Source organism: Buteo buteo, chromosome 4 (genome assembly GCF_964188355.1).
Source record: "Buteo buteo chromosome 4, bButBut1.hap1.1, whole genome shotgun sequence".
In the NCBI taxonomy this organism is placed as follows: domain Eukaryota; kingdom Metazoa; phylum Chordata; class Aves; order Accipitriformes; family Accipitridae; genus Buteo; species Buteo buteo.
The window spans coordinates 22,449,211-22,476,459 of NC_134174.1; the positions used below are offsets into that span (position 1 = coordinate 22,449,211).

At 42.4% G+C, this 27,249-nt stretch overlaps 1 protein-coding gene across 5 annotated transcripts in view; it reads right to left on the reverse strand.

The window, feature by feature from the left end:
- The window catches only part of PLXNB2 (plexin B2), a 261,372-nt gene that overhangs the window by 75,115 nt on the left and 159,008 nt on the right, over window positions 1-27,249 (reverse strand). For all 5 annotated transcript variants that reach the window (XM_075024963.1, XM_075024965.1, XM_075024964.1 and 2 more), the window contains 3 exons: window positions 7,107-8,217; window positions 5,214-5,396; window positions 2,413-2,535 (listed from right to left, as the gene is read on the reverse strand). In XM_075024963.1, coding sequence (XP_074881064.1) covers window positions 2,413-2,535; window positions 5,214-5,396; window positions 7,107-8,217 — 1,417 coding nt within the window. The remainder of the gene's footprint in view (window positions 1-2,412; window positions 2,536-5,213; window positions 5,397-7,106; window positions 8,218-27,249) is intronic.

A 27,249-nucleotide genomic window follows, 5' to 3' on the forward strand; every position in this document is an offset into this window, starting at 1 on the left:
TACTGATTGTGGTAAGTGACTGCCACAGGCTTCTGCTTTCCTCCCAGTATAGTATGTACCATTAGGAATTTGGGATCCTACCAGTGATATTCACTTGTAATCAACCAGAGTGAGCACGGCAGGGGTGGTATGCTCCTTTCCAAGTCCCCCAAGAAGCTGCAAGGGGTTTCTCCTGCTCTCTGCCCAAGCTCTGGGAGCAGAGTGGGGAGGAGGGGGCTGACTTTTGAAAGCATTTGCTCCAAACCACCCACTGCTATTGACACAGCAGCAGAAGCTGGGAGGAAAAGGGGGAGGAGAAGTGAAACAGGAAAGCAGGAGCTTATTTCTCACTATGGCTCTTAGCGTCTGTATCGTTCTTCCTTGTATTTCTCTCTATCTGATTTCTTTTTAAAGTTACCTGCTTCAAGTTATCATCCACCACATCATCACTTTCACTTTGCTCAAGTGCTTACAGAGCCCAAGCAGTTCATTTCCAAATGCTGAGGCACGCAGCATCTGCCAGGTAGCTTAGCAGTAAGTGTGCCTATTGGCAGAGCTAGCCTGCCCTTTACTGTTTACCTTATTTATAATAACTTTAAACCTTTTTAACTCCCAGGGTAGGATTCTGATGTGTCTATTCCCACAACTCCCAGCCATGCTTAACCCAGAAGTGCACATTTCAGCATTTATTCTTCTCCCCTTGCTTAGGTCGTTTTGTTTCTCCTAGCTCCAAAGGCCTCCATTCTCCTCCTGCCTATCTGCTTCTAAAAGTGGGTGGGACTGCTCATTGTAATTAACTCCTGGAGATGACAGTAATGTAATGCCATTATAGAGCTCCCGACTTTAGTTATTCATATTTAAGCTGAACAGGTTTTGTAAAAGAAAACTATTATTCGAATTATTCAGAAACTGCAGTGTCTATAAGAGCTACTTGGAAAAGATTAAACTGAAATCCTTTCTTTGGCAGAAATTTGCCGCTTTCTAAATTTAAATGTTTTGTAGAGATGGATTTTTTTTTTTGCAAATTTTCTCTGAAAAATTTGTCTGTGGCCTTCCTAAATTCTACCAGTTCAAGCAGACTGTCACCAAAAAACTCGTCTTTCAAAGTTGCTGCCATTCCCTTATGCTGCTCAGCAGCTCACGCCATAGCCTGGTGGGGACCTCAGGGCTTTTCAGCAACATGCCAGCTTGTCAAACAGGGTGCCAGGCCACCCAGGCTTTTGTGGACAACGTTGAAATTTGGAGTTCTGTTCCAAATCTGAACAGAAGCCAAATGAGAAGCATCAACTACTCAAAAAAAAAAAAAAAAAAAAAAAAAAAAAAAAAAAAGTAACCTCTCTCACACACTGTCATATTTTTAAATGCTTTATCAGTCACTTATCTGGCACTTTTTCCAATGTGGCTTCTAGCCTGAAAACGTTCAGCTAGAATATAACATTCCCGCAGCAGGAATTTATATTAATCCTTTTATAAAACAGACAGAGAACATTCTTCTCGCAATGTTTTCCCCAAATACTCTCCTTTCACAGACCCCCTCATTCTCCCTATGCTACTGCTGCTGGAGCATTTCCCATGTCCTATTCCGTGTCACTGTCAGTGCTGCAGATGGTCGCAGCCTGTCACTCACCCTGTTTTGGAGAGCTGCTGAACCACGCATCTGAGGCTGGCAGCTCCAGCCACCACAAAGAGAAGTGTCAGAAGAGGGTTACAGCTGGAGGTGAAGGAGAAATCTAGTATCCTTCTCATCTCCTACTTGTTTTTTTTTCCTCCTTTCTTTACAAACCTCCATTGTGCCTCACCTGCCAGCACAGAGAAGGGGAACCTAGAAGAGATTGCCTGTGCCTTCTGTAGCAAAGTCCAACCTTTCCTACTGCACTCGCTTGGCTGTAGCAGACGCTTGAACAAAAGCGTATCCCAAAGTTGTAATTCTCTCCATTGCTGCTCAGTTTTTGACAGCAAGACCCACAAAAACTCCTGGCAGCTTTACGGATGTGTGAATGCTATTATGTCAGCCGCCAGCATCCTAAATCCTGAAGTACTCTTGAAAAGGACTGATGGCAGCTAGAGCATCCACTGGTACCCCACGGACACCACACCGAGTGCTAGGGCTGCCTGACCCCGTGGTGTGCTGGTGCCAAACATTTCAACTTCATCCTTCTCGCAAGACTGTGTAAGAGAGCTTTAGAGGTGAACTCACTTCCCATTCCCAATCACTAAGCACCACGGATATAACGTTCTCCAAGTCACAACAATCAAATGCATCAGCTTAGACTTGAGAAAGGTCTCCCCAGACACAGGGCCAGGGGGAGCCCCACCAAATGAGGCCACTTCCAGGACCACTTCCAGGAACAACTGAGAAACGTACAAGTCTCAGGTAAAGTTGCAGAGAAAGTGAAAGTGGACCTGGTCCTTAACACAAGCAGGACACATTACCTTGTCTGTGGTCATCACGTACAGATTTTCTTGTGTTTGGTCAAGGACCAGGTCATTCTTTATGGGTTTGTTTAGTTCAATAGTAAGAGAGCTGTACTCGGTTGCAGTGGATGACAGGAACACCTATTTCATGGAAGAAAGAAAGATGGTTAATGTTGCTTTTTTTCCCAAAAATCATTATATCTGGCTACTGCCATAAAAGACAATAAAAAATGTTTCTATAAATATATTAGCAACAAAAGGAGGGCTAAGGAGAATCTCCATCCTTTACTGGATGTGGAGGGGAAACATAGTGACAAAGGATGAGGAAAAGGCTGAGGTACTTAATGCTGCCTTTGCCTCAGTCTTTAATAGAAAGACCAGTTGTTCTTGGGGTACCCAGCCCCCTGAGCTGGAAGACAGGGACATGGAGCAGAATGAAGCCCCCATAATCCAAGAGGAAATGGTTAGTGACCTGCTACACCACTTAGACATACCCAAGTCTATGGGGCCAGAGGGGATCCACCCAAGGGTACTGAGGGAGCTGGTGGAAGTGCTCACCAAGTCACTTTCCATCATTCACCAGCAATCCTGGATAACTGGGGAGGTCCTAGTTGACTGGAGGTTAGCGCTTGTGATGTCCATCTACAAGAAGGGCCAGAAGGCGGATCTGGGGAACTACAGGCCAGTCAGTCTGTGCTCGGTTCCGGGGAAGGTTATGAAGCAGATCATCTTGAGTGCCATCACGTGGCACATACAGGACAACCAGGTGATCAGGCTCAGTCAGCATGGGTTTATGAAAGGCAGGTCCTGCTTGACTAACCTGATATCGTTCTATAACAAGGTGAGCTGCTTAGTGGATGAGGGAAAGGCTGTGGATGTTGTTGTGGATGACCTAGACTTTAGTAAAGCCTTTGACATCATTTCTCACAGCGTTCTCCTGAAAAACTGGCGGCTCATGGCTTGGACGGGCATACTCTTCGCTGGGTAAAAAACTGTCTGTATGGTCGGGCCCGAAAAGTTGTGGTGAATGGAGTTAAATCCAGTTGGTGGCTGGTCACAAGTGGTGTTCCCCAGGGCTCAGTATTTGGGCCAGTTCTGTTTAAAGTCTTTATCAATGATCTGGATGAGGGGATTGAGTGCATTCACAGTAAGCTTGCAAACAAGTTGGGCAGGAGTGTTGATCTACTTGAGGGTAGGAAGGCTCTACAGAGGGATCTGGACAGGCTGGATCAATGGGACGAGGCCAACTGTATGAGGTTCAACAAGGCCAAGTGCCAGGTCCTGCACTTGGGTCACAATAACCCCATGCAACGCTACAGGCTTGGGGAAGAGTGGCTGGAAAGCTGTCTGGCAGAAAAGGACCTGGGGGTGTTGGTTGACAGTCAGCTGAATATGAGCCAGCAGTGTGCCCAGGTGGCCAAGAAGGCCAATAGCATTCTGGCTTGTATCAGAAATAGTGTGGCCAGCAGGAGCAGGGAAGCAATCATCCCTTTGTGCTCAGCACTGGTGAGGCCGCACCTCGAGTACTGTGTTTTGGGCCCCCCACTACAAGAAAGACATTGAGGTGCTGCGCATCCAAAGAAGGGCAACGAAGCTCGTGAAAGGTCTAGACAAGACTTATGAGCGGCTGAGAGAACTGGGGTTGTTTAGCCTGGAGAAGAGGAAGCTGAGGGGAGACCTTATCGCTCTCTACAACTACCTGAAAGGAGGTTGTAGTGAGGTGGGTGCTGGTCTCTTTTCCCAAGTAGCAAGTGATAAGATGAGAAGAAACGGCCTCAACTTGCGCCAGGGGACATTTAGATTGCATATTAGGAAAAATTTCTTCACTGAAAGGGTTGTCAAGCACCAGAACAGGCTGCCCAGGGAAGTGGTTGAGTCATCATCCCTGGAGATATTTAAAAGACGTATAGATGTGGCACTTTGGGATATTGTTTGGTGGGATTTGGCAGTGTTAGGTTTATGGTTGGACTCAATGATCTTAAAGGTCTTTTCCAACCTAAATGATTCTATGATTCTATGATTAATGAAAATCCTGTGTTTACTCAAGTTCACAAATTCACATGAGGGAAAACATTTCAGTTTGAAGTATATGGCATCAAAAGCAGCAAGTAAACCATAAAAGTAATGAAAAAAATTGCTCACTGCTCACAATAGCTAGTATTTGTATCTTTTTGTAAATACTGATTTATATTAGTGCTGTAAAATTAAAATTCTCAACTCAGAGCCATTGCACTTGAAGGTGTTCAAATTTGTTATCTTCCCTTATGGTAACCAACAGTTTCAGCTTCAAACTTCAAACCACGTAATGGCACATGGCCATCACTCCCCTTCAAGCAAAACATGGCGTTTGGCGTTGCAGTCTTGACATTTTAACACCACAAACATGTGAACGCTTGAGCCCCACACCACACAATCAGAATTTAGCAGAGCTCCAGCTTGGGCTTGGTATTGCCACATCTATTCACTGAATGGCCAGAGTAATTACAAAATGAAAAGTTGCTCTTAAACTAGTATAGGCTTGAATAGAGATAAGGCTAGAGCAGCTGTTAGATTACCTAAGGCTGTTTATATAGGGCTCTCAGTAGGTATCTAATCCTTCAGGAAAAGTGTAATTCAGGTGATGCTAATTCAATCTGTGTATCGGATAGCTGAGGTACATCAGAAATAATGTGGCTTTTCTTTGAAATTAAAAATACCAAGAGAATTTGCTGCTGGTATGCTATCTTATAAATCTCATTTACTTTTAGAGTAGAAGTATGCTATCACTACAGTTCACAACCTTTTAAACACCTTCCAGTCTTTTAAGTCCAGTTTGTTACCTTAAGAATTTTACCATCCGATGTTCCCAGAAAGGCCACAGTATGTCCATTCTCCACAGCCACAGTGACGGCCGTGAGATTCATCCCTTCTTTTTGCAGTACTGGCTTCTCTATAACACCATTCTTACTTCCCAAAAGGTATGGCAAGTGTTCAGAGCCACAGGGGAAATTTTTGCTTGCATTCTAATAAGGAATAGCAATACAGAGAGATGTTAAACATGCAGATCAATAATTTCTAGTTAAGAATGAAGTGCAACCCTATTACCAGACAGTATGATATCCCTCAGACATAGAAGAGTGGAAAGAGAGAAATGGATTGTCTGGCCATTTTCCCCCAGCCAACAGGCAGCAATCAGAAAACAGCCTGCTAATTGCAAACTGCTTCAATGCTTTCACTTTCCAGGAGACATGGGGAGATAAAATTTTCTGTTTCTATTTCATTATAGCAGCACAGTCTAAAAAGTAACCCGCTTGTTTAATTAAAATGAACATGTCATATAGACTGGGTTGACCAATTTTGTGTTGAAGGCTGTTTTTTTAATGCTGTTTTGTTTCTTAATTTGCTGCTATCCATAGAAAAGCAACCCACTGGCAACCATCTCGTGAACTTCAACACATTCCCTCCTCACTACACTTTAATCCTGAGCTGCAGGGAGTTCCACCAGAAGGAAGTTCATTCGCACCTTGCCTTTCCTGCTATATTTGGTAACAAGACTGTCTTTCTGATCTGACATCCACACCTTCTTTTTGCCAGAAGCCACGGCCGCTCCAGTTGTCACATTCAGAATTTCTGTGTTTGATGCTCACCTCAGATGCAGGGTACTGCAGCAAGTAAGACTGGTGTTTGGAAGCAAAAAGTGTTCTTTTGGCTTTTTATCAGTGCTAGTGACCTACTGTGTGGGAGAGGGCTGTGGTTTCATGAGATGAAGGATTATGGGTCAATACCAACATAAGGTATTCCCATGCCCCATCTCTTCAGCTGTTCACTCCTACTCCTGGACTGTAGCACACCACTTCTTAAGCTGTGCTCAAACAGCTGCTTATGCAAGTGTGTACCTTGCTCAGGTTGGGGAATTAAGACATCCTCCTAAAAGCTGGCTGAGTTTTTTTTAAGATGAGTCAATTCCTCAGCCCAGTTTAGCGTTGGCTGCAGTAACAAACAGCATGCACAAGTAGGGCTTGGGAATAGGGTGGTGTGGGCAAAAACATCATAAAGTCAACAGAGATGCTGAAAACTGCCTCTCTGAGACATAGTCGTAAATTGAAGAACAGTATCTGGAGGGGTGTAAGTAACAGTGCTCTCCAAAAACCGTATAGCCAAGGTAATGAAAAGCCATAAAAAGAAGATGTCCATCATGCTGTGGAAGTATTTTGAGCCTGAGCAAAACATGAACACCACCTGAATATAAGAAACATGCATATTTCTAGTTATCTGAAAATTCAAATCCAAGTGAGAAACAACACTGAACTCTAGATATCACCTACAAGATTCTTAATACCATTTAAAAACATTATAAATATGTTGGTTGAGACCAGAACTGTCTACAGTGATCATCTGGAAGCTGATCATACACGTAACAAATCACTGCATTTGACTCAGTAATTTCCATACCAGAAGGAACCCTTTAAAACAAATGCATTCATAATACCAATATTTATCTTTCAGAAGACATAAGATCTTTTTTAAAAGACTCAAAAGTATTACTATCTTGCCACTTCTTGCTTGACATGTTCTGTGACCCCCCAGCCACATTCCATTTCTATGGTGAATCCAGCTATTGAGTTTTCAGTCATCTGATCTCATTATAGTTTAGCTCAAAGCCACCTCAAAACATGCAGTTGTGTATTTTCCACTAATTCTAACACAGATTCTAAAACTGATACTGATATTACCAGTCCATGTGATGCACACGGGTTTTCTGCTGCAAAAAGTTTGTAAAATGAGCTGGTATTCTTTTTGGTGTAGCAATCATTCCGGTTTTTTTCCATCTTTTCATTGATGTGCCGCAAGGAAAACACACACATGGCAGATTTTAGAGAGCCGTTATCTTTGTTTACTTTGCTGAAGAGTGCAAGAAGAACTTTGTCATCTGAGAGAGCACCCATAGTTTGTCTCTGCTGAGCCATGCTCTCAGCCAGCTCTTCTCCCGGGATAGTGACATAAGCAGAATGACAGTGGTCATAGGCACCATCATCATCTTTGCAACCAAAGTCCATTTCAAAGTAGGAATAATAATGGGCATCATCTTTGCACAGACGTGCAATCAGTGTGCGGTTATTGACGGGCTGTTTCTCTTGCTGATTAAAAATAAAATAAACATAGTTTTTATCCTCAAAGACTGCCACAAATTGTTGTGTGCTTGATGAGTGATAAGCTGATTTAACAGCTGCTGAGTCTGTATACATTTCAAAAATGTCTTTCCCATCCCTTTCGTAGAGCTGCCGAGTGCTGATTATTATCCCATTATCATTTGGTCCATTCCCTTTCCCAACAAACAGCACTCGGTCATTATTCAAGGAAGTGATCAATCCCACAGTTGATACACTCTCATCATTGCTTGCTACAAAGGACTTTTCTCCGCTACTGTCTACATAATACTTCTCATTGCTAATGTCTTCTAGATCTCTGATGGCACAGATTCCCTTAAAAAGGCTTCCACACACCACAATTGTTTTATCCGCCTTGTTCAGCAACAATAATTTGTTGTAATTGTCAGTCAGTACCGCCTCTTTACATTGATTTTCATCAATGGGAGGTGTGCACTTTTTGTTGTCCTTTCTTGGACCTGTTTCTACAGACCTTATTACATCCAAGTTTTCTGTAAGTTGATACAGAGCATTTACCACTCCCAAATAGATTATCCCAGTGTCATTATCCACTGTTAGATGATTTAGCTCTGTAGTACTCCGAAAAGATTTCAGTTCCTCATTTCTGGATAAGGTGATGCAAAAACAGCTCAAAACACTCAGTGTCCAGATCCATAAAGCCATTTCTATGTAATACCTAAAAAGGGAAAGAAAAGAAGAACATGAAACGTACTGAAAAATAAAATTTACACAAAATTCAGCAACATGAAGGTTTTTTTCTTTCATGATTTCAGACACAAATACACTTATCCTTATGCATGTGTAGACATTATGAAGATTATGGAAAGCCTCAAATCCTGTTAATTGCCTAGCAATTTAGTATGTTGGGGAAGGATTAAACAAGGTCATATGTCTAAATGATTATCATATAACCAATTAGATAATCAATCCTGTGCTAAAGCACAATGAGAACAACAGACAATTGAAACAACACAGAGCACCAAGAAGCGGTAGCGCTTCTCCAGACAGCTTCATACTGTGTGAATTATTTACTGCCGAAATTTTAAAAATAAGCTGGAGGATCCCAGTGTTTTGAGTGGCTCCTCCTTAATGGGGGGGGGGGGGGGGGGGGGCAGAATTTACATAAAAGTGTTTGAGACATTTGGTGTTGCAGGACTTTCCCCAGAAGGAAAAAAACCTTCCATTGACTACAAGTCTGGATCTGGCTACCAATGCTTTTCAAGAAGGCATTACACGAATCCTTCTTCAATGTAAAGCTGGAAGACGGTAGAGCCTTTGACTGCTGGTATGCATTACAACCCAACACTTCAATTCACTAGAGCACTGCAACTTAATAGTTTCAAATCTGTCTTAAGAACAAATCTGTCTTAGAGTTTTATGGAATTAAGATTCTGTTACTGTTTTGTTTTTTTTTTTTTCCAGAATTTTTACTTCCCAAGCAGATCACCTAGCTGTTTGGAATTAGAGAAAGACCTCCTGAAACTTGTAAGAAGGGGTCTAATTTTAACCTTAAGAGTTAAATAAGGAGGCAAGTCCCAACTGGCTTCCTAAGCACAGAACATTTTGTCAATGTTTTCTGCAAGTGTTTAGTTCTGAGAGCAGAAAACAGAAGGTGGCATGCTTGGACACACTGATATTAGGGGGAAAAGATAAATACTGTTTGGAGGAAGTACTGAAAAACAAATATGATCCAAGAGATCATTTAACAAGAGAAACATTTAACAAAGTAATCTAACAGGCAAAAGCCTTGTAGCAGGAGGAAAACAGCATAGAATGCCAAAACGAGGAACTGAAAAAAATAAAAGAAAAATAATAAAAATAATAATAAAGGAACCATGCTCCTGTGTCAGCTATAACTTCTGTTTTGGTAGCAATAGACTGTGGTGTGGTGTGAAAGAGAATTGCCTGAATCATCATTTATACTGGGTAACTAAGGTTAAACATCAACAACTGGGCTGGAAAAGTTTGAGCTGTGAGGGAAGGACTCTTGTTGTGAGCACAAGCCATCTGCCAGGTCCCCAAACCACCCTGGCATTGCCAGCAATGCAGAAAGACAACTCCTGCCCTCTAGTATTGACTGCATTTTGCTCCTGTATGGAGAAAACACGTGTGCAATGGTGAGAACAGCTTTTCTGAAAGCAGAGTGATTCTAACTTCTAAAAAACCAAAACCCTTCTAAATGTAACTCAGGATAGTAATGAAGACAAAATAAAAGGCTAACTTCAATCTTGTTTTGCTAAAGCTCTTATGTACAAACTGAGTAGCTAACTGTAAAATGAGGTCAAAGAAGCGACAGTACATACTGACAGCACAAGCCTGACTTTCTAATGACAGGTTTACCTCATATGACAGTGACCAAGAAAAGGTTAAGAATCATAACCCATTCTTCAGACATACAGACTTCAGCACCTGCCTTGCAACATAATGAAGTCTTGGACTTCTCTACAACAACCTCAGACCTGCTCTAAGGAACCCAGAAGAATTCTCATATTATTTGTCAGAAACTCTTCTTGTCTTCCCACTTCCAAGGACCTCAATTTTCCAAACAAGCTTTGATCCCAGCTTACAAGTTATTGTACCTTAATTTCTGTACTTGGTTCACCTCCATGTCCATTTATTTCAGTGGATTAAAAAACCATTTTGTCCATTTGTGGCACCCAGGACACAGAGGCTGCACTTGCAATACACCTGCCTTCATTTCACAGGCGGAACAAAGAGTCTTCCTGGTTCATGCCAGAGCCAGGATTTAAGTAAAAATACATTTTGCACCTCTAAACCAGACTCTTACCAGGAGTAATTAATCTCTCCGTACAAAAATGGGTAATGCTTCCTCCCTACTATTTTCTGCCTTGTTTACTTATCAAATTTTTGACTTAAATTATTCAGAACTACATGCATTCCCCATTCATTTTGCCTTTTTTCCCCCTTTTTTTTCTCATTTACACTCCGTCACCCTGGTCTCATGCCAAACACTGTTAGATTATCTCAGACCTCCATGCAATGTAACAGTTCTTCATTCTCTGTACCTGTTAGTTTCATTTCCTGCCACCCCTTCAAAGCAAAGAGTAAACAAAAATCAAATACACTACGGAAAAGATCCAGAACTAAATTCCCGTGCACTTCTCAAATACCAGGCTTAAGGAAAGAAAAAAGCAAACAAAATGAAATGAGATGCACTATAACCACAGCTCATTCTCACCTGATCTTAACTTAATTGGGAAGTAGCAGGTGGTGGAATCCTCCTATAACCAGCTGATGTGGTAAGAAAGACAGGGCTGCTATTAACACAGATGCCCTACTGAGTTAGGTGCTATGGAAATGTATCAAGGGACAGTTTCCTCCTGTGAAAAACTCCTGTTTTAAATAAACAAGCCACAGAAAACCAAAAGAAAAAGAGTAAGAAGCCCAGGCTGGAGCATGGAATTCGAGATGTTCAGCATGACAACTGTATTTCCAATGGCTTAATCTCATACTTTAAATACACGTGGGCCTGTGTGGCTTACTCAAAGTCATGCCCTGGTCCTGAGAGCGGATGTACACCCTCTGACCTCAGTCTGCACTTAGTTTTCAGCCCTTAGCAACTCAGGATAAAAGAAGCCCAACAGAGCATCATATTTTCCTCTGTCTTGTCTCCACCCTGCCTCTTGCTCCCCACACCCCACGATATCATTAGAATCACCTTTATCACTGTCCCATCAAGATTACCTGAATTGCAAAGTAATTTCCTTTTTGGATTCCTCCCTTTTTCATCATTGCCTTCCCTATCCCTTCACCCATCTCAAAACATACTCCTTTTCTGATTCATACACCTTACAGACAACTGAACATGATTTCAATGAGTATCCTAGAGGGATAGCAGTAATAATAAACACACTCCCAAAGCAGAAAAGATTTATTATAAAAACATGCATGTTAATTAAAAAGAAAGTGTGGATAACATACAGCCCCTTCCCAGTCTCCCAGAGACTTGACAGGTGACAAGGAAAGCGGGATGGCAGCAAGCACTTCAAAAGAAACCCACTGAAAAAAAGTGTCTTGCCACTTACAAGAAATATGAAACTCTAGAAGTTATGTGCAGAAAACATAGAGCACCCAGGAGAACACTTCATACAGGGGAACTGCCATAAAGTGTCACTGCGTTGGAATGACACAGCTACCAGACATCTGCCCTACTGCTAGATCAATTTTAATTTAAGTACCCATAACTTTATGTCTTTCTACTCAAGCAAGACCAATAACCTTAAGTAACAGTCAATTCTTCAAAAGACATGCAGAAAAAAAGAGCATCTATAATCTACAAGCACAACATGAATTTCAAATTGATTTCACACTATTATAAATACCCTTAAGAATTAGCACTAGCAACATGCTGACATGGATGTGGCAGGTGCTTTCCTCCTTCACTGCACAATCCTCTGCTGTACCTGTATTTGGGAACCTTCAATTTTTCAGCCATCCCCAGTCACTTTTCTTTAGCCTTCAATATAACTTTAGCTTTATGTTACTTAATTTCTAACATTAATTTCAGCTGAAGTGAAAGAATACCAAATTTTGCCTGAAATTGGAATAACTGAGAACTATAACAACTATTATTCCCCAAAACGATGGGCAAGAAAGTCTTCACTGAAGGAATAATCTCACCAGTTTAGCTTCTGTGGTGTTTTCGCAGAGTTGTTCTTCACAAACCGTACATATATACCGAATTAAACTCTGTTACCTCATCTCATCCAGACAAAGTTTTGTTACTTGAAATTCTGTGTTTAAAGACAAATGCTTCTGTCAAGAGAGGCAGATACTGATATGCTTTAACAATAAGCGATGCAGAGAACTGCGGTTCTCCCTACAAACTTTCCCCTAATCAGAGAGACCCCGAAAGATCTAAAAGACCCTAAAATTGGAAAAAAATTGTTTAAAAGACCCCAAAATTGCAACATAAAAAAGGTAAAAATCCAAAGAATGCACCCAAATGGCGTAGATATTTGGGCAAGAGGAATGAAAAGCAATTTCTCTTCTCCCTCATTTTGAGTAACTTTGCTTTTAGCTTCTGATAGGTTTTTCGCAAGTCCAAAAGAATTCAGCTTTCATTTTTAAGCTCAAAGGAATTCAGAACAGAAACTGGAGAATGGGTGTGAGGCACGGGATGAGCAGATTTTCAGTTTGGATTTCAAAGTTTCTACTTCTGTGAGAACTGGAGGTAAACGTGAGCACTCTCCTCCACAGCTACAACTTTTATTACTATTTCCTAAACCAAATGAATGATGGAGCTCGCTCATTCAGAGAAGGAATCACCTGGAAAAACACTGCAGGATTCAAACCTGTTTCCTAAGAGCACGGCAACATGCTGGAAAGGCTTTGGAAAGAGAACAACAACTTCTTTTGTAGACTATGGCATAGGTCCAAAATTGGTTTAGTAGAACCACTGAGAATAGTGATCGCTGTGACGGGTGTCCAACCCTTTAGTTGTGACTTCTGTTAGCAGATGGGACCTGTGGGTCAGCGAGCTGCAGGAGGTCACTTTGTAGAGAACGAAAAACCAATATCCATTTCATTAAAAGTTGTGATAGCCTGTACTGCTCAAACATAGAAGGAGCCATTTTCCTTCTCTTTCACTGCTCCTCAAAACACAATATGCTAAGATACAGGGCGTCTTCATATGGAACAAACCATTCCATCTGGTCAAAATGCTGGAAAAGTGGCAAAAAATAGACAAGTACTTATATTACTGATTCTACTCCTGATGTGGAAAACAAAGGTTTTGGTTGCTTTCATAAGGCTCGTGGGTTGAGATAAGGACAGGGAGAGATCACTCACCAATTACTGTCACGGGCAAAACAGACTCAACTTGGGGAAATTAATTTAATTTATTGCCAAACAAATCAGAGTAGGGTAAGGAGAAATAAAACCAAATCTTAAAACACCTTCCCCCCACTCCTCCCTTCTTCCTGGGCTCAAGTTCACTCCCAAATTCTCTACTTCCTCCCCGCAAGCGGCACAGGGGGACAGGGAATGGGGGTTGCGGTCATTTCATCACACGTAGTCTCTGCTGCTCCTTCCTCTTCAGGGGGAGGACTCCTCAAACTCCTCCCCTGCTCCACCAGTGTGGGGTCCCTCCCACAGGAAACAGTCCTCCGTGAACTTCTCTAACGTGAGTCCTTCCCAGAGGCTGCAGTTCTTCATGAACTGCTCCAGCATGGGTCCCCCATGGGGTCACAAGTCCTGTCAGCAAACCTGCTCCAGCGTGGGCTCTTCTGTCTCCACGGATCCACAGGTCTGGCTAGGAGCCTGCTCCAGCGGGGGCTTTCCCATGGAGTCACAGCCTTCTTTGGGTGCAGCCACCTGCTCCAGCGTGGGGTCCTCCCCGGGCTGCAGGTGGAGATCTGCTCCACCATGGACCTCCCTGGGTGGCAGGAGGACAGCCTGCCTCACCAGGGTCTTCATCACGGGCTGCAGGGGAATATCTGCTCCAGCGCCTGGAGCACCTCCTCCCCCTCCTTCTGCACTGACCGGGGGGTCTGCAGGGCTGTTTCTCTCACATATTCTCACTCCTCTCTCTCACTGCAGTTTCTGTTGTGCAGGTTTTTTTCCCCCTTCTTAAATCTGTTCTCCCAGAGGCGCTACCACTGTCACTGACTGGCTCGGCCTTGGCCAGCAGTGGGTCTGTCTTAGAGCCAGCTGGCATTGGCTCTGTTGGACATAGGGGAAGCTTCTAGCAGCTTCTCACAGAAGCTACCCTGGTAGCCCCCCTGCTACCGAAACCTTGCTATGCAAACCCAATACACATATACCATGGTTTCATCTGGCAAGAATGAGCTGTACTCTGGGGCCCAAAGAGGAGTAAATCTCTCGCACCTGCACCATCAGCAGAGGCCAGCAGTGCACGGGAGAGGAAAGCGTGTGCTGGACGTTTCCCCTGGGAAAGGGGCAGAGGCAAGAAGATCCTTTCATTACTCTGGAGACTCTCATCTTTCAGAAGATCTGAGGTATCAGCAGCAAAAAGAGCTCAGATAACTCACTCCCTAAGAAAGCCCGTTAACCCAAGAGGACACTGAGGCATCCCACAGCCTGGCTAGCTGGGAGCTCAAGGGCAAAGGGACGTGTTTGAAAGGATGAAGCAGTGTTGCATGAGCAAGGCCACCCAAAGAGAATTTTAAGGACTTCTCTTGACCTTTACTGACAAGGTCATCCCCATCAAGCTTCCCACAAAGGCTGAAAATGAATTTTGAGAATCTGTACCCCCAGTTATTTACCAAAGATCACCAAACCTTCCTTGTGCCTCACAATCTCCAAGGGGGCAGGGAGGGGATTAAAGAGGAGATTTCATCCAGCTCTAATATCTCTGGCAACTCCAGTGAAACAGTATTGCCACATACAAACAGGCCAGCAACCCAAATAGAAATGTTTTCCTGTCCCAACATGGAAAAGGTTTCTCCAGGCATTGCAGTTGAATTAATAGCTGAGGACCACAACTGCTTTTCACAGCAGGTCCTGTATTCACCAGCACCCCAGCATCTCCACACCAAGGACTCTCATGAACTTTGTGCAAAATTGGCAGGGTTGAGTCAAAAGTTTAAGCGAGGCAAACAGCTAGCAAATTCAGAGTTCACATTAATAATTATGTCATTAGCTTCAAGCTAAATTAATAACACTATTAGTAGTCTGAATCAAAACCTTTCATCCGTGCACACTTGAACTCCAAAGTATTTAATATTCTGATCCAGATCCAAATTCAGAGCAAGAGGGAACAACGTGAGTCTTAATTTTTCAACTAGGAGTCACTCAAAAGAGCATTAACAACAGGTAATGAGACTCAGAAAATGCATACTTATGTATTTTGCGATTGCACTCAAGAATTTCCAATAATGTGCTGTCTCTGCAACATCAGCAGGTAAACAAAAAAGAAGAGTAGCACTTTGCAAATTTATATGCACTCTTAGAAGCAGAGCCATGCTACACAAAGCTGAACTTTAATGAATTCCCTGGTTTATTACAGCCAGACTTGGCAGCATTTTGATTTTGAAAATCTTTTATACCATGGATTCTGTCATAGTCCAAGGTGGATTTTTGCTGCTCTTAGGAATCAAAACAAAAATTCTCTTAAGTGAAAGTATCTTCAAGAGTTCGCAGTGCCAAGTAGCTTAAAAAAAGTCAATAGAAATAACCTCTGTGGAAAGACCTCATTCCACAGCATTAGCTACCAGCAATTATGGAGTATAAACCAGTCTGAGACACAGGTAGCTTATGCCAGAAAGGTCTCTTCAAATCCTAGTTTTTATTATTGTAATTTTTATTATGAAGACAAGTGTTCAGATTAGCACTTCACATAAAAGGGTTGCATATACACAATCCAGAGGAGCACACGCAGGGAAGAGAAACGCTGCATGAGAAGGCCTGCATTCGTGCCCTCCTGGACCATGCCTCCCTTTCAGTTTGGGCTTCTACATTCATGCCTCCATCTTTTTTGCATTCTTTTAGTAGAAATGAAGTGCCCATTTAAATGAGGCCTTGCTTTCTCAGTTTTACAAAGATGTAGTCAAACTGCAAGAAAAGCAGCCAAGTGACGTGTTTAATAGCAGGCAGCTGACTCGGCAGGAATCGGAACCCACAGAATCTCCTCTTTGACCTGCTTCCTGGTTTTGTTAAAACCGCGAGGTCTCCCAACTAACAAAAATTTAGGTTTTTATTTTTTTTTCTGAACCTCATTGAGTGCTAAGCCCAGTGATGTCATATGGACCAATACTCAGCTGCATCAGTCTGCAGTTGGCACAGGACCACGGGCCCCTCCAGACACTCCAGAAGTCACTTAAAGACACTTCTATGCTCCCTGATCCTGCAAATGGACAAATCTAATTTGGCCGTAAGTGTAAATACCCGTCACAGCATCTGAGGTGCCCGAGCTTCGAGGGGGGAGAGTTCCCTGCAGTAACTGCTGTGCAAGGTGGTCACAGAAGCCCGGCAGAAGCCAGGGACCGCCCCATGCCCGTCTGCCAGCTCTGTGTGAGCCCTGGGTTATTTTACCCCTTCTACAACTTGGGAAAACTTTTTTGTTTTCTTTTATCTGAGGGACCAGCAGAAAATGAGAGAGAGCCTGGAGCATGGGAGGGAAAACCCAGGGAGTTAGGATAGCTTTAATTTGCTGGCTTTCCCTACGCTAGTAAGAGTATTACAGCACAAGGAAAAAAATGCATTTATACTGATAGTAAAAGGACTCTGTGTCACCAGCTCCACACCACAACAACGAATTGCTTGTTTTCAGTCCTAAGGTCATCTTCAAGGACTGGTTTTGGACTTCCCCTGGAAGAAACAAGAAAGGAGGCGGATTTTTTTCCAGTGTGGGGGAATCTGAGCACGACCATGTGGAAACAAACACAAACTATTCCAGCTCCTTCCTTGCCAGAACCAGTTCTTCCTCGTAATTAACCATTAATCACACACACACACAAACTAATCAAATCAAAAGGACATTTCCAGCATGTGTGAAGCTTTCCTTTCCCTACAGATTACACAAATGAGACTCGAGGGGTCACAGGGAGGCAATCCATCTCACCCTCCCCCTCAAAACAGAAGCACCAAACCACGCTCCGGATGTCCAATGCAGCTGCAGCCTTTCGCGGCAGCACCAGCCCGCTTCGGCTGCAGCTTGAACCTGCACATACCCTTTGCTGACCTGAGCATAGCAAGAGGAGAGCTGGAAACAGCCAGGGGTTTCCCAACTGCGATACGGCTGTACAGGACAGCACACTGACTTTCAAAGCTAAGCAGCATTTGGGCAGGAGGGAGAGCCATAATTTTTTTCTTCCTGTTACATTATAATGTTAAAGAACTTAATAGAAGAATCATGTATAAGCTGCAATGATAAGGCTGTATGAAATTTATCCTATCAATCAGTGGGATAAATAAATTTTAACCCATAAATCAATGAAATGCAAATATGGCGAGTAATTCATGAAGTCCCATGCAACAAAATCCTTTCCCTCTAATTCTACCTCTCACTTAGTGGTGTTTGCTGTATGATTCCCTGTCTCATCATCATGCTATCTTCTTATTCTTTGTTTCTCCTGATTTTGTGTTCCCATTTGGGTTTAATGGATTCCTGCGTTCTTCACTTTAATGTAGTTATCTGGCTGTGCCAGCGATTTATCCAGAACTTCTGAGAGGTGGGACAGCAGCTCTACAAAAATGGGAAGCTGTCAACTGCACTAAATGGAGTACTACAATATATATTGTACTTAGGCAGCTGATAATGCAAGCCACAAAGAGAGAGAGGCAGAGGAGGATGGGAAAAATCCTTGAAACGGAAAGTTTATGAAATGTTGGGAGCCAAGAAACACATAGCTGAGGAACGGAGAATTTTCCTGGCTTCTGCTGCTGGAGATAAATTGCAAGGGTTTGTCTGGTTTGTCTTTCTTCAAATTCTTTAAACTTTCATTTGGACCATTTTTATGTCCACAGTGGTGTTGCTCATTTTGATTGCTCTGAGATTAAAGTGTGGTATTTTTCTCTCTGCCCTTCAAATTAATGTTCATGACAGTTTTTATAAAGCCCTTTTATTTTTCCTGCCTTACACATCTTTTCACATCTTCTTACAGCTCCTCCTCCCCCCACCTTCTTCTTTTCTTTTCTTCTTAGGCACAGCCTCCAAGTTTTCCTCTCCTGCAGCTGCTGCTACTACTACAGCTTGAATACTCTTGTGGAAAGTCTCTGATGACAAAGCAGGAGGTAGAAGGAAAAAAAAAGGGGGGGAAAAAAGAACAAGAATCTCAGGTGATTTTCAGACCTCGATGGGGAGCTCAGACATACTGCCTCATTGACTTCCCATCTCTTTGGGGAGCTCAGACATACTGCCTCATTGACTTCCCATCTCTTTTCAAGCCTTATCTGGAAACACCTCTTTTGTTTCTTGACTGCTTGTTCCTCCTCTTTTTTTTCCTCCTGCTTTTTCAGAGAAAAGAAAAATACAGTGAGACATACTTAACTTCATGGCACCTGCTGGTTTTACATACTCAATGTTCACTCCAGCTTGGGGAGGAGGAAGGAACATATGCACAGAATAGACGGTACTGGGTGAACTGGTGTCCTGCTGCAAGGAGCCAAGAAGAGGTAGTGGTACATGGTGCAGGTGAAGCAGCACAGCAGAAACAACAAACTTGGGGGTCTGCTTCTGCTTATAGACAGGTAACTCTTGCAGCTGAGAAGGGAGCCGGGAGAAGATGGGGAGACACATGACAGGGCAGAAACAGCTTGGAGAAGCAGAAGAGAAGCGTAGCAAAAAGGGCACGTGGTAAATATTCCGAGAGGCTTTTAAGGTAGTGGGGAGATGAGTGAAATAGAATCCACAAGAAAGAGGGCTTGCAAGAATTTGAACGTGCTAAAATAAATACCATACACATTATAAAGGGTTAAGCACTGGAGACGCAAACAAATACAGAACAGGCTGTGTGTTAGCAAGTCACATTTGATTGCACTTATTTATCCATTGTGGCTTTCGGCTGCTGCAGGCAAGAAAAGACAAAACAGAATTGCAGCATTTTGATTTGTGTTTACCTTTTCCTGTTTGTTTTTTGTTTGTTTTTGTTTGTTTGTTTGTTTTCTTTTCTTTCTTTAATAAACACGTGAGGCCCATCTAAATGAATGAGTGCCCCTGGTTCTAACAGAACAGTGCTGGCTTGCGCGTATCCAATCTGCCTAGACAGACACTGCGTGCACTTCTATGTTTCTATTCATTATATTTCACTCCAAATTTATATAGCCAGTTAACCAGTAATTTGCACAGACCTGACAGCAGCACCTACCTGTGCCTGTCTATTTAAGGGCCTGTCAGCAAAAGCATTATAAAATCCCCTTTTTATGGATGCATAACACAGCCATAAAATGTGTTTTCCTAGCTTCAGAACTGTCCAACACATTTTAATCTCCAGGATCACTTTATTTCAAAAAAGGAGCATGATACAACGTGTGATGAAAATATATTACTTGCCATTTCACACCAGTCCCTGCCTAACCCCTCCAAAACAGAGGTCCTTCCTTCAAAACTACAAGTCTTCAGCCACGCTGAACACAAGGCTACAATCTCCGCAGAGCAGCTCTAACACATGTGGGACAGATGTGAATAAAACCAGCCAATTTGCATAGGTGGGTCAGGACCCACTCCAGCTGAACTTGCCAACCAGGCCAGGAACTGTTTATGGCCGGCACTGAAGGCTCTAGCAGGATTTAGGTGATGCATAAACTTGCAGAGAATCATAGAATGGTTTGTGTTGGAAGGGACCTTTGAAGATCATCTAGTCCAATCCCCCTGCCATGGGCAGGGACATCTTCTCCTAGATCAGGTTGCTTAAAACCTTATCCAAACTGACCATGAAAACTTCCAGTGATGGGGCATCCATAGCTGCTCTGGGCAACCTGTTCCAGTGTCTCACTACCCTCATCATAAAGAACTTCTTTCTTATGTCCAATCTAAACCTACCCTCTTTCAGTTTAAAACCATTGTGCCTTGTCCTGTCACTACAGGCCCTGGTAAAAAGCCTCTCTCCATCTTTCTTATAAGCTCCCTTTAAGTATTGAACAGGGCGCCCCTATGCAGGGTGCAATTTTTACTTGGAAATGCTGCTGTCCAGTAAGTGCACATACATGTATGGTCTTTTCCTCTCTGCCCTGAAAAAAACCATAGGCCGAAGTCCCAGAATTTGTCCCTATAATTACTTGTCCCAGATTTATAATTTCCTCCTGTCTCCTTAAAGGCTTTCAAGAACCACAAGTCGTGCTCCTAAAGATCAGAGCGTGCAATTTGAGATGCATGGAAGTAACTAGCGACAGACAAGCAGACCAGCCCTTCCACTCCTACCAATAACAACCCATGGTTTGGGGGATTTATTTATCTGCCTGCTGATCTTGCAGTCAAACCATTCTCAAATAGTATTTTAACCTAAAACAACTGCAAGACTCAGAAACATATCTTTAAAGAAAAAAAAAGGGGGGTGTGGGCGGAAGCACTGTTTGTGCTGTAAATAGAGCATCTGGTTTCGGTTTCCTAACACTTAAGAGTTGACTCTTCCTAAGAATTGGTAACTCTAAACCCTCTCTGTCCTTGATTGATGAACCGGGCTAACCATGCTCACATAAAGGAGCGGCATTTTTCACGCTTCTGGCAGCACAGTGCATCTTTAACCTACTGCTTAAATAAGTGCTGCCAAGGCATCCCTATGAAAAAAAAAACATGACGAAAGATGCAAACCCACAAGTAAAGCCATGCAAACTCTTACTACTCTCTTACCAGAGGAGCCACAGGACATGTAGGGCACCGCATTTGCCTCACACACAGTCCTGCCTATGGCGACCCCATTTCTTGACTCCATCTCGTTTTGATGTTTGAATAAACACAAAAGTATGCCTTGTGAAACAGCCAATGCTAACAAATGGAAAAGAGGTCTCCACCAAAACTACTGGCTTCCCACAGACCTGACACAAGATGTCAGGTATGGTCCCAGTGACCAGACCAAGGCCACCTCCTCCCCAGTGTTGTAGCCTCTGCTGCTGCAGAGCACGGTTGAACTCTGGTTGCAACAAGATGAGTTTCTTCTGTGTGTTTGTAGTAGGATGGAGAGGCCACTGCAAGGCTGCTTGGCAGTTGGTGGGAACATTTTCTTCCTCACTGGTAAGCACATTTGGACACATGAGTTAGTAGAGCCAATAAGGGCCAGCTACATTATATGAGGTGAATGGAGAGCAGTGTAAATCCTCCTCCTTGCATGACCAGTTTCATCCCACAACCCTAATTATTCAGGCAGCCTCCAAAGACTTCTTCTGGGCAGCTTTCATCATGCATCTTCCGAGCTCTTAGGCTAAATGTTTCTTTTATGGCACCCACTGATGTGGTTAAAAGGTCTAATTCAAGTATATTTTACAGTGTTTGCTTTGTATGTGGGGTACTTCGGTATATATATATTTCAAATTTGAATTTACAGTGGCCGCTCAATGTATTTAGAAATCTTGTACAGTAGATAAAGTCTAAATTCAAACACAGCCTGCATACTTTCTACAGGAGAGTATATATGTCTAGGAAAGTCTTCAAGCATGATCACCATGCATAAACACTTTTAACTGTTTGAAAGCAAATAAGCTGAATATTTATAGGGGTACATTAAGACATAAAGTTTATAGCACTGATGTGTATGGATAATAGGAAACATGCCTCAAAGCACGACATCACTGAAAGCAGAATCTGCATTCCTCTGCAAACAACTGAAGGACAGTCAGAATTAAAGTGTTTAATATATATATATTTTAAAGCATTTATTTGGATAGTCTTATTTCCAAGTAACTAGAATGCATAGCTCAGTTGTTTCAGGAGCACTTCTGATTTTCTGTATGGTGCATATGGAAAGAACAAACTATTAGTGCAATGCTGAAGACTGAGTTTTTGTTCAGGTTGCGTATTTCATGAGAGAATTCCTTCTATAGACTCAAGTAAAAAAGAAAAATTTTATGGGCTAGTTTACCCTGTAAAATATTGTCCCTAATCCTTGTAAAAATATGCTTAATGCTAATCCTTCTGCCTGAAAGTATTTTTGCAGACAACTTTGAACATGTCTATCACATCTTATTAGCTTTAAGCAGATCTAATTTCTCTAATTTTCACCAGGTTTATGAGGATCGGGCTAGATATCAGATTTGTATAGTTGATCTGTTTTTATATAAAATCCTCAAACTGGTATATTTTAATTTCCCAAGCAGACATCTGTCTTCATCTGCATCTTGTAACCTACTAAGTACCTTCTTGGCCCTTAATTAATTAGGAGCAATGACCTACACACCAGGTAGTAATAGGATCCAATTAGTGGAAATGTATGATGCTTGCAAAGTATTATCAGTCACATCATAGTAGAGAGGCGTTTGTCTGTTCATGCTGCATGTCTGGGATGTGATGTACCAGCAATCTGTAGCCATGACAGAGTGCTAGCACAAGACTAAAAATTCCTGCCCCTTGGCCTGGTCTTTTCAACGTGAATTTCTAAAGACATTCAGATGCTAATATTTTGTGCATTTATGACTGCCATCAGAAACATCGGATCTCCAAGCTTTAAATATGCGTACCATCCAGCTCATGACAGTAGGATAACCATGGAGGTTTGTTAAACATGTGAGGCTAGAACCTGCTGGGCACAGGAAGGCTTTGAAGCATTGGAAACTCCCCCATGGAAGCATTTGCCCTTCCAAAACAAAGCTGGAAAACAGTCCCAGAGGCCAGGAATCCCATTTCAACACCTGGAAATCACCGTATGACTGAGAGCTAAACAAGAGACAAATTTCTAACAGGTTTTTGCTGCACATGTACAGAGCCTGTGGAGTCACATCAGAGGAAGCTTCACTCCGAGACATAAATGACTTGTATATCCTATGTTGCTTTGCAAATCATTTTCTTAATACAATCTACCATCAAATAACTATGCACCATCTCCCACAGAAAACAGCAGGGTTGCACATGTGTATCTGAGCACAGATTTCTCTCACTAGCTTTCTGTAGGACTTAAACAATGACATAAAGAAAAGCCAGTAGGAAACTCAAACTTAACTATTCTCCATTAGTTTGATGGGAGAAGAGCAGGTATGAATTGTAACTGACAGAGATATTCAGAAATTAGTTACTAAAGTACTGAAATGTGAGGATGTCTGAGATGATGAAGATCATTCTTTGAGTATCTCTGAAATCCACGTTTGCTTGCTCTGAGAATTCAAATAACAGCAACTCATCAAGGCTTCGTCTCTGGACCAGTTCTGCATCAGCACCTGTAAAAAGCTGGAGTTCATTCAGGCTGAGTCCACTGCAATTTGATATAGCTAATGTGACTGGCAAGTGAACTCCTAATATTGATTCAAAGAAAGATGGCACGGAAAAGGGTTGGTGCCAAAAGATGGAACCATGCTGGACAAGGGGCTTGAGCAAGGAGGCTACTCCACCACAAATCTGAGCAAGTTGAAGTCTCAATGCTTTGGTCTCCAAGTTGCAACACTGGAGTACAGTGTTTTTATTCAGTTGCAAAGAATTTGTGACACATAGGTGAAAAACATTACATAAAATGAGAACTCATCTCATGGCAAGATTCAAAAAACCAAAACAAGCACCCAGAGGGCTCCAGTACATTGCTAAAATTAGCTGCAGTATTAAACTTTCCTTAAAGTTTTGGGTAAACATCTTCAGGCAGAAAATTCATATGGATTTCAGACAGAAATGTGTCTCTCCACTTAGTTTTCAAACTGGAGTGTCTATAAAAGACAGCCACTGCCCTTTGGCTGGCCCCTGCTCACAGTGACTAAGGGAAGGCCTGAAGTTCATCACCATAGTCTCCAGCTCTTCTACCTCATGGGGAGGAAGATGGAGCCAGGACACTGCCACTTGCTCTGGTCTCCATTGCCACCACGTTTCATTCACAGTAACATGGTGGGCAGGATTCCTATGCAGGCAAAACAACGGTTTCTAACAATGGCCTCTTGGCCTCAGGTCTAACCATACACAGTCATCAAAAAATGGTAAACAAGAGCACTACTTCCATGCATTTAGGAAGAACTACAGTTGTGCAGTAAGGAAACTATCATGCAAATTAGTCCACGTTGGCCAGTATATGCCCAGCCACCCTACTCTCCCTGCTAACTTGATGTTTGAAAGCACCCTCTGTCACCAAAATGCCAAGAAATTCTCATACGGTCTCACTCACTGATTTTAGAGTAAGCACTAAACTGCCTTTAGAGAAAAAAGGGCAACACATTTTTAGCCCCAGTGTTCATAGATTTGCACTGCTTTTCCTGTGGTGTGGTATCTAGCAGGCTGTAAAAGTACATAGTTAGATGAGCATGCTTGTTTAGGTTTCAACTTTACCTATACTTACTTGTCTCATTTGGTTTCTAAATAAGGTTTTGAAATAAGGCACTCAAATATTTTTAAGTCAATACTTAACATTTAGATTTGTTTAGACTGAGTATAAATATTTATTTAGACAGAGTTAGGCTTGTGTCAAATAAGAGTATTCAGCTAAATTGATATAATCATTCAGTAACATTAAACCAACCTGGGAATTCAGACAAGCCTTTGAAAAGTAAAAGCATTAATAGTGCACAAAGATTTGCAGAAAAGAATGAAGTAAGAACATGGTAAGAAGAAGTAATTTACTTTTTAACTCTCTTGAGAAACTGCCCAACCTCTGGGACATCCCTCCGCTCTGTACAACCACCCAGAAGACACAGCTATAGGGAAACTGCCTATGAAGTGGAATGGGGATAAGAACTGCCTGTGTTGGGTGCATTTGTTATTTCATTGAAATAATTGATCCCAGATGCTAAAGATAGTAACACTGGTGGGATTCAAATACTCCAGACATTAATGAAGTCTTTCTTGCTTTCTGGCAACTGATTTAAACTGTCTCTACTCCCACTGCACAGTGCCTTCAGCAAGAGAGGCAGTGGTTTAATATTAAAGCACTGCAAGTGTTCAAACTGAGAAGGTCATAATTCAAAGAGCAAAGCAAGGTCACCTTGCGTAGTCTCACCAGCATGTAAACCATGCTCACTGCCACAGGAACAGCTAAGGGAGGGGGACGGATCCCTACCTCTGTATGCAAAAGAAAAAAACCCAAAACAACAAGACAACTGCACCACTGATTTGAGAGGCCACTGCTTGATCTGAGCACATCTGTAAAAAACACACCAGCTCCATTAGGTGATTAAACAAACACCTCCCCCCTCAAAAATAGCTTTGCTCAGCAGGACCGTTGTTTCCTTATTTGAAAAAGTTCCTCAACTTGTAATGTCTTTCTCATATCCTTCCAGTCTAGGAAGTTTAAGAACTGCTGACAAAGCAGTCTGCCATACTTTGTGTTAGACGGCTGATTTCACTGTACTAGGCACCTGGAACACCAGGGTCTCAATCTGACAGCCGCATCCCTCCCGCAGAGCAAGCACGGTTAACAGAGCTTGAGGAAGTGCACTGGGTATCTTACTGATGACACAAATGTAATGTTTTATTAAGGTTTGTATTAGCCTTTAAGCAGCAGTGTGACAGGGAAAAAAAAGTCTACTTGGAAGAGACAACCACCTTTGTCTAGAAGAATCAATGGTCCTTATCCCCTCCCGCAGTGCATCACTATGGGATGGCCATAAACCTGTTGTAGTCGCATATGGACAAACTTCTTCATTTCTAGTACAAGCCAGGCCTCTCTCTTTTATACATTCTGGAGTACTATAACAACATCCATATACAACTCCCACAGTGGACAGGGATCAGCACTTTTATTAATAATGCTTTGTTTAAACTTACTGGAACTGCTATTTGATTTATGAAGTCCTTTGCAAGCTTCAGAATGATTTGCACAAAATCACTATGATCTGCACATAGGAATTGCTTCACCCAGCCCTGAATGAGTCGGGTGACACAGTACCTATTGTCCTAGCGTCACCAACCCTACCCAATAACATCTTTTGACATATGACCTTGTCCAATTAAATAAACAGAGCAATTTAGATAGGCAGAAGGTAATTATTAGGGCTGGACGGTGGCCAGCTCAGTGAAGCAGGAGTACCATTCTTTGAAAAAAGCTTTATGTTGTTTAGCAAAGTTTAATGACTGGAAGCTTTCAAGAGCTTTGCCCTGTACTGCATCCAGCAATGAAACATCCAAGCGTATGGTGCTCCCTTCATACCACAGCGGGCGACGGTTGTGAGGTCTTGGGGGAGACTGCTTCTTTCAATAAGATCTTTGGAAATAAATAGCTTTCTAACCTACTCCTTTTTAGCCCTAATCACCTATATCTTAACTGGACCCTATTTATTTGAACCAAGAATAGGTAAAAAAGGAATCAGGACTGTGCTGCCACTTTTACATCATCTTTTTTCCTTCCATGCTGGGGAATGGCCAAATCCCATTTCTTATGGAAGGATTTAAATTGTTTTTCACTGTCCCTGATTTATTTGCCAGAGGCTTTTTTTAAAATGGAAGACAGAGTAGGAAGAAAGAGGACTGTGAATAATAGCACGAGATAACTTAGAAATAAGTCACCTCCTAATGGTTCCATGACAATTACTAGAAAAACTACATTCCTGCATGGTAAAGTCTTGATGCCAGAGCCCAATGACAGCAGAGGGAAGAAAAAGATGTTAGCTCTTCTGTGTAGAGCTGGATACTCAAAGACATTTCCTTTTTGTGTTTTTAAACTATTTTTTTTTCTTGTATAAACATGAGATCTATCACATGGTCATTTCCCACTGAGACAGGTTCTCAAGTGAGCCTGTGCCAGCACTCGCCTCTCCCACCCACCCAAAGGACTTCACCGCAAAAAATCCCTGACGTCTTCCAGAGAGAACAGGATGCAGCAAGAATGAATGAAGTATTTCTAAGGGCCTGGTCCTCTCTGAGTGTTCTTTCAAATCCCAGCCACCAGTTGGCCCTACACTGAGCTTTTTGTTCCTGGCATGTCTGAAGGAGGCCTGGGTATTAGTTTAGCCTATTCTGGTAAGTCATTCTTCAAAAGCGTTTTTTTGCCTGCCTAACTGCACTGAAACTTTTATATTCAACCTGCCGGAGTTAAAAATCTCTTCTAATTTTCTTTATTTGGACAGGACGCCAGCTTTATAGAATCACAGAATGGTTTGGAGTGGACGGGACCTTCAAAGATCATCTAGTTCCAACCCCCCTGTCACAGACTGGGGCATCTTCTACTAGATC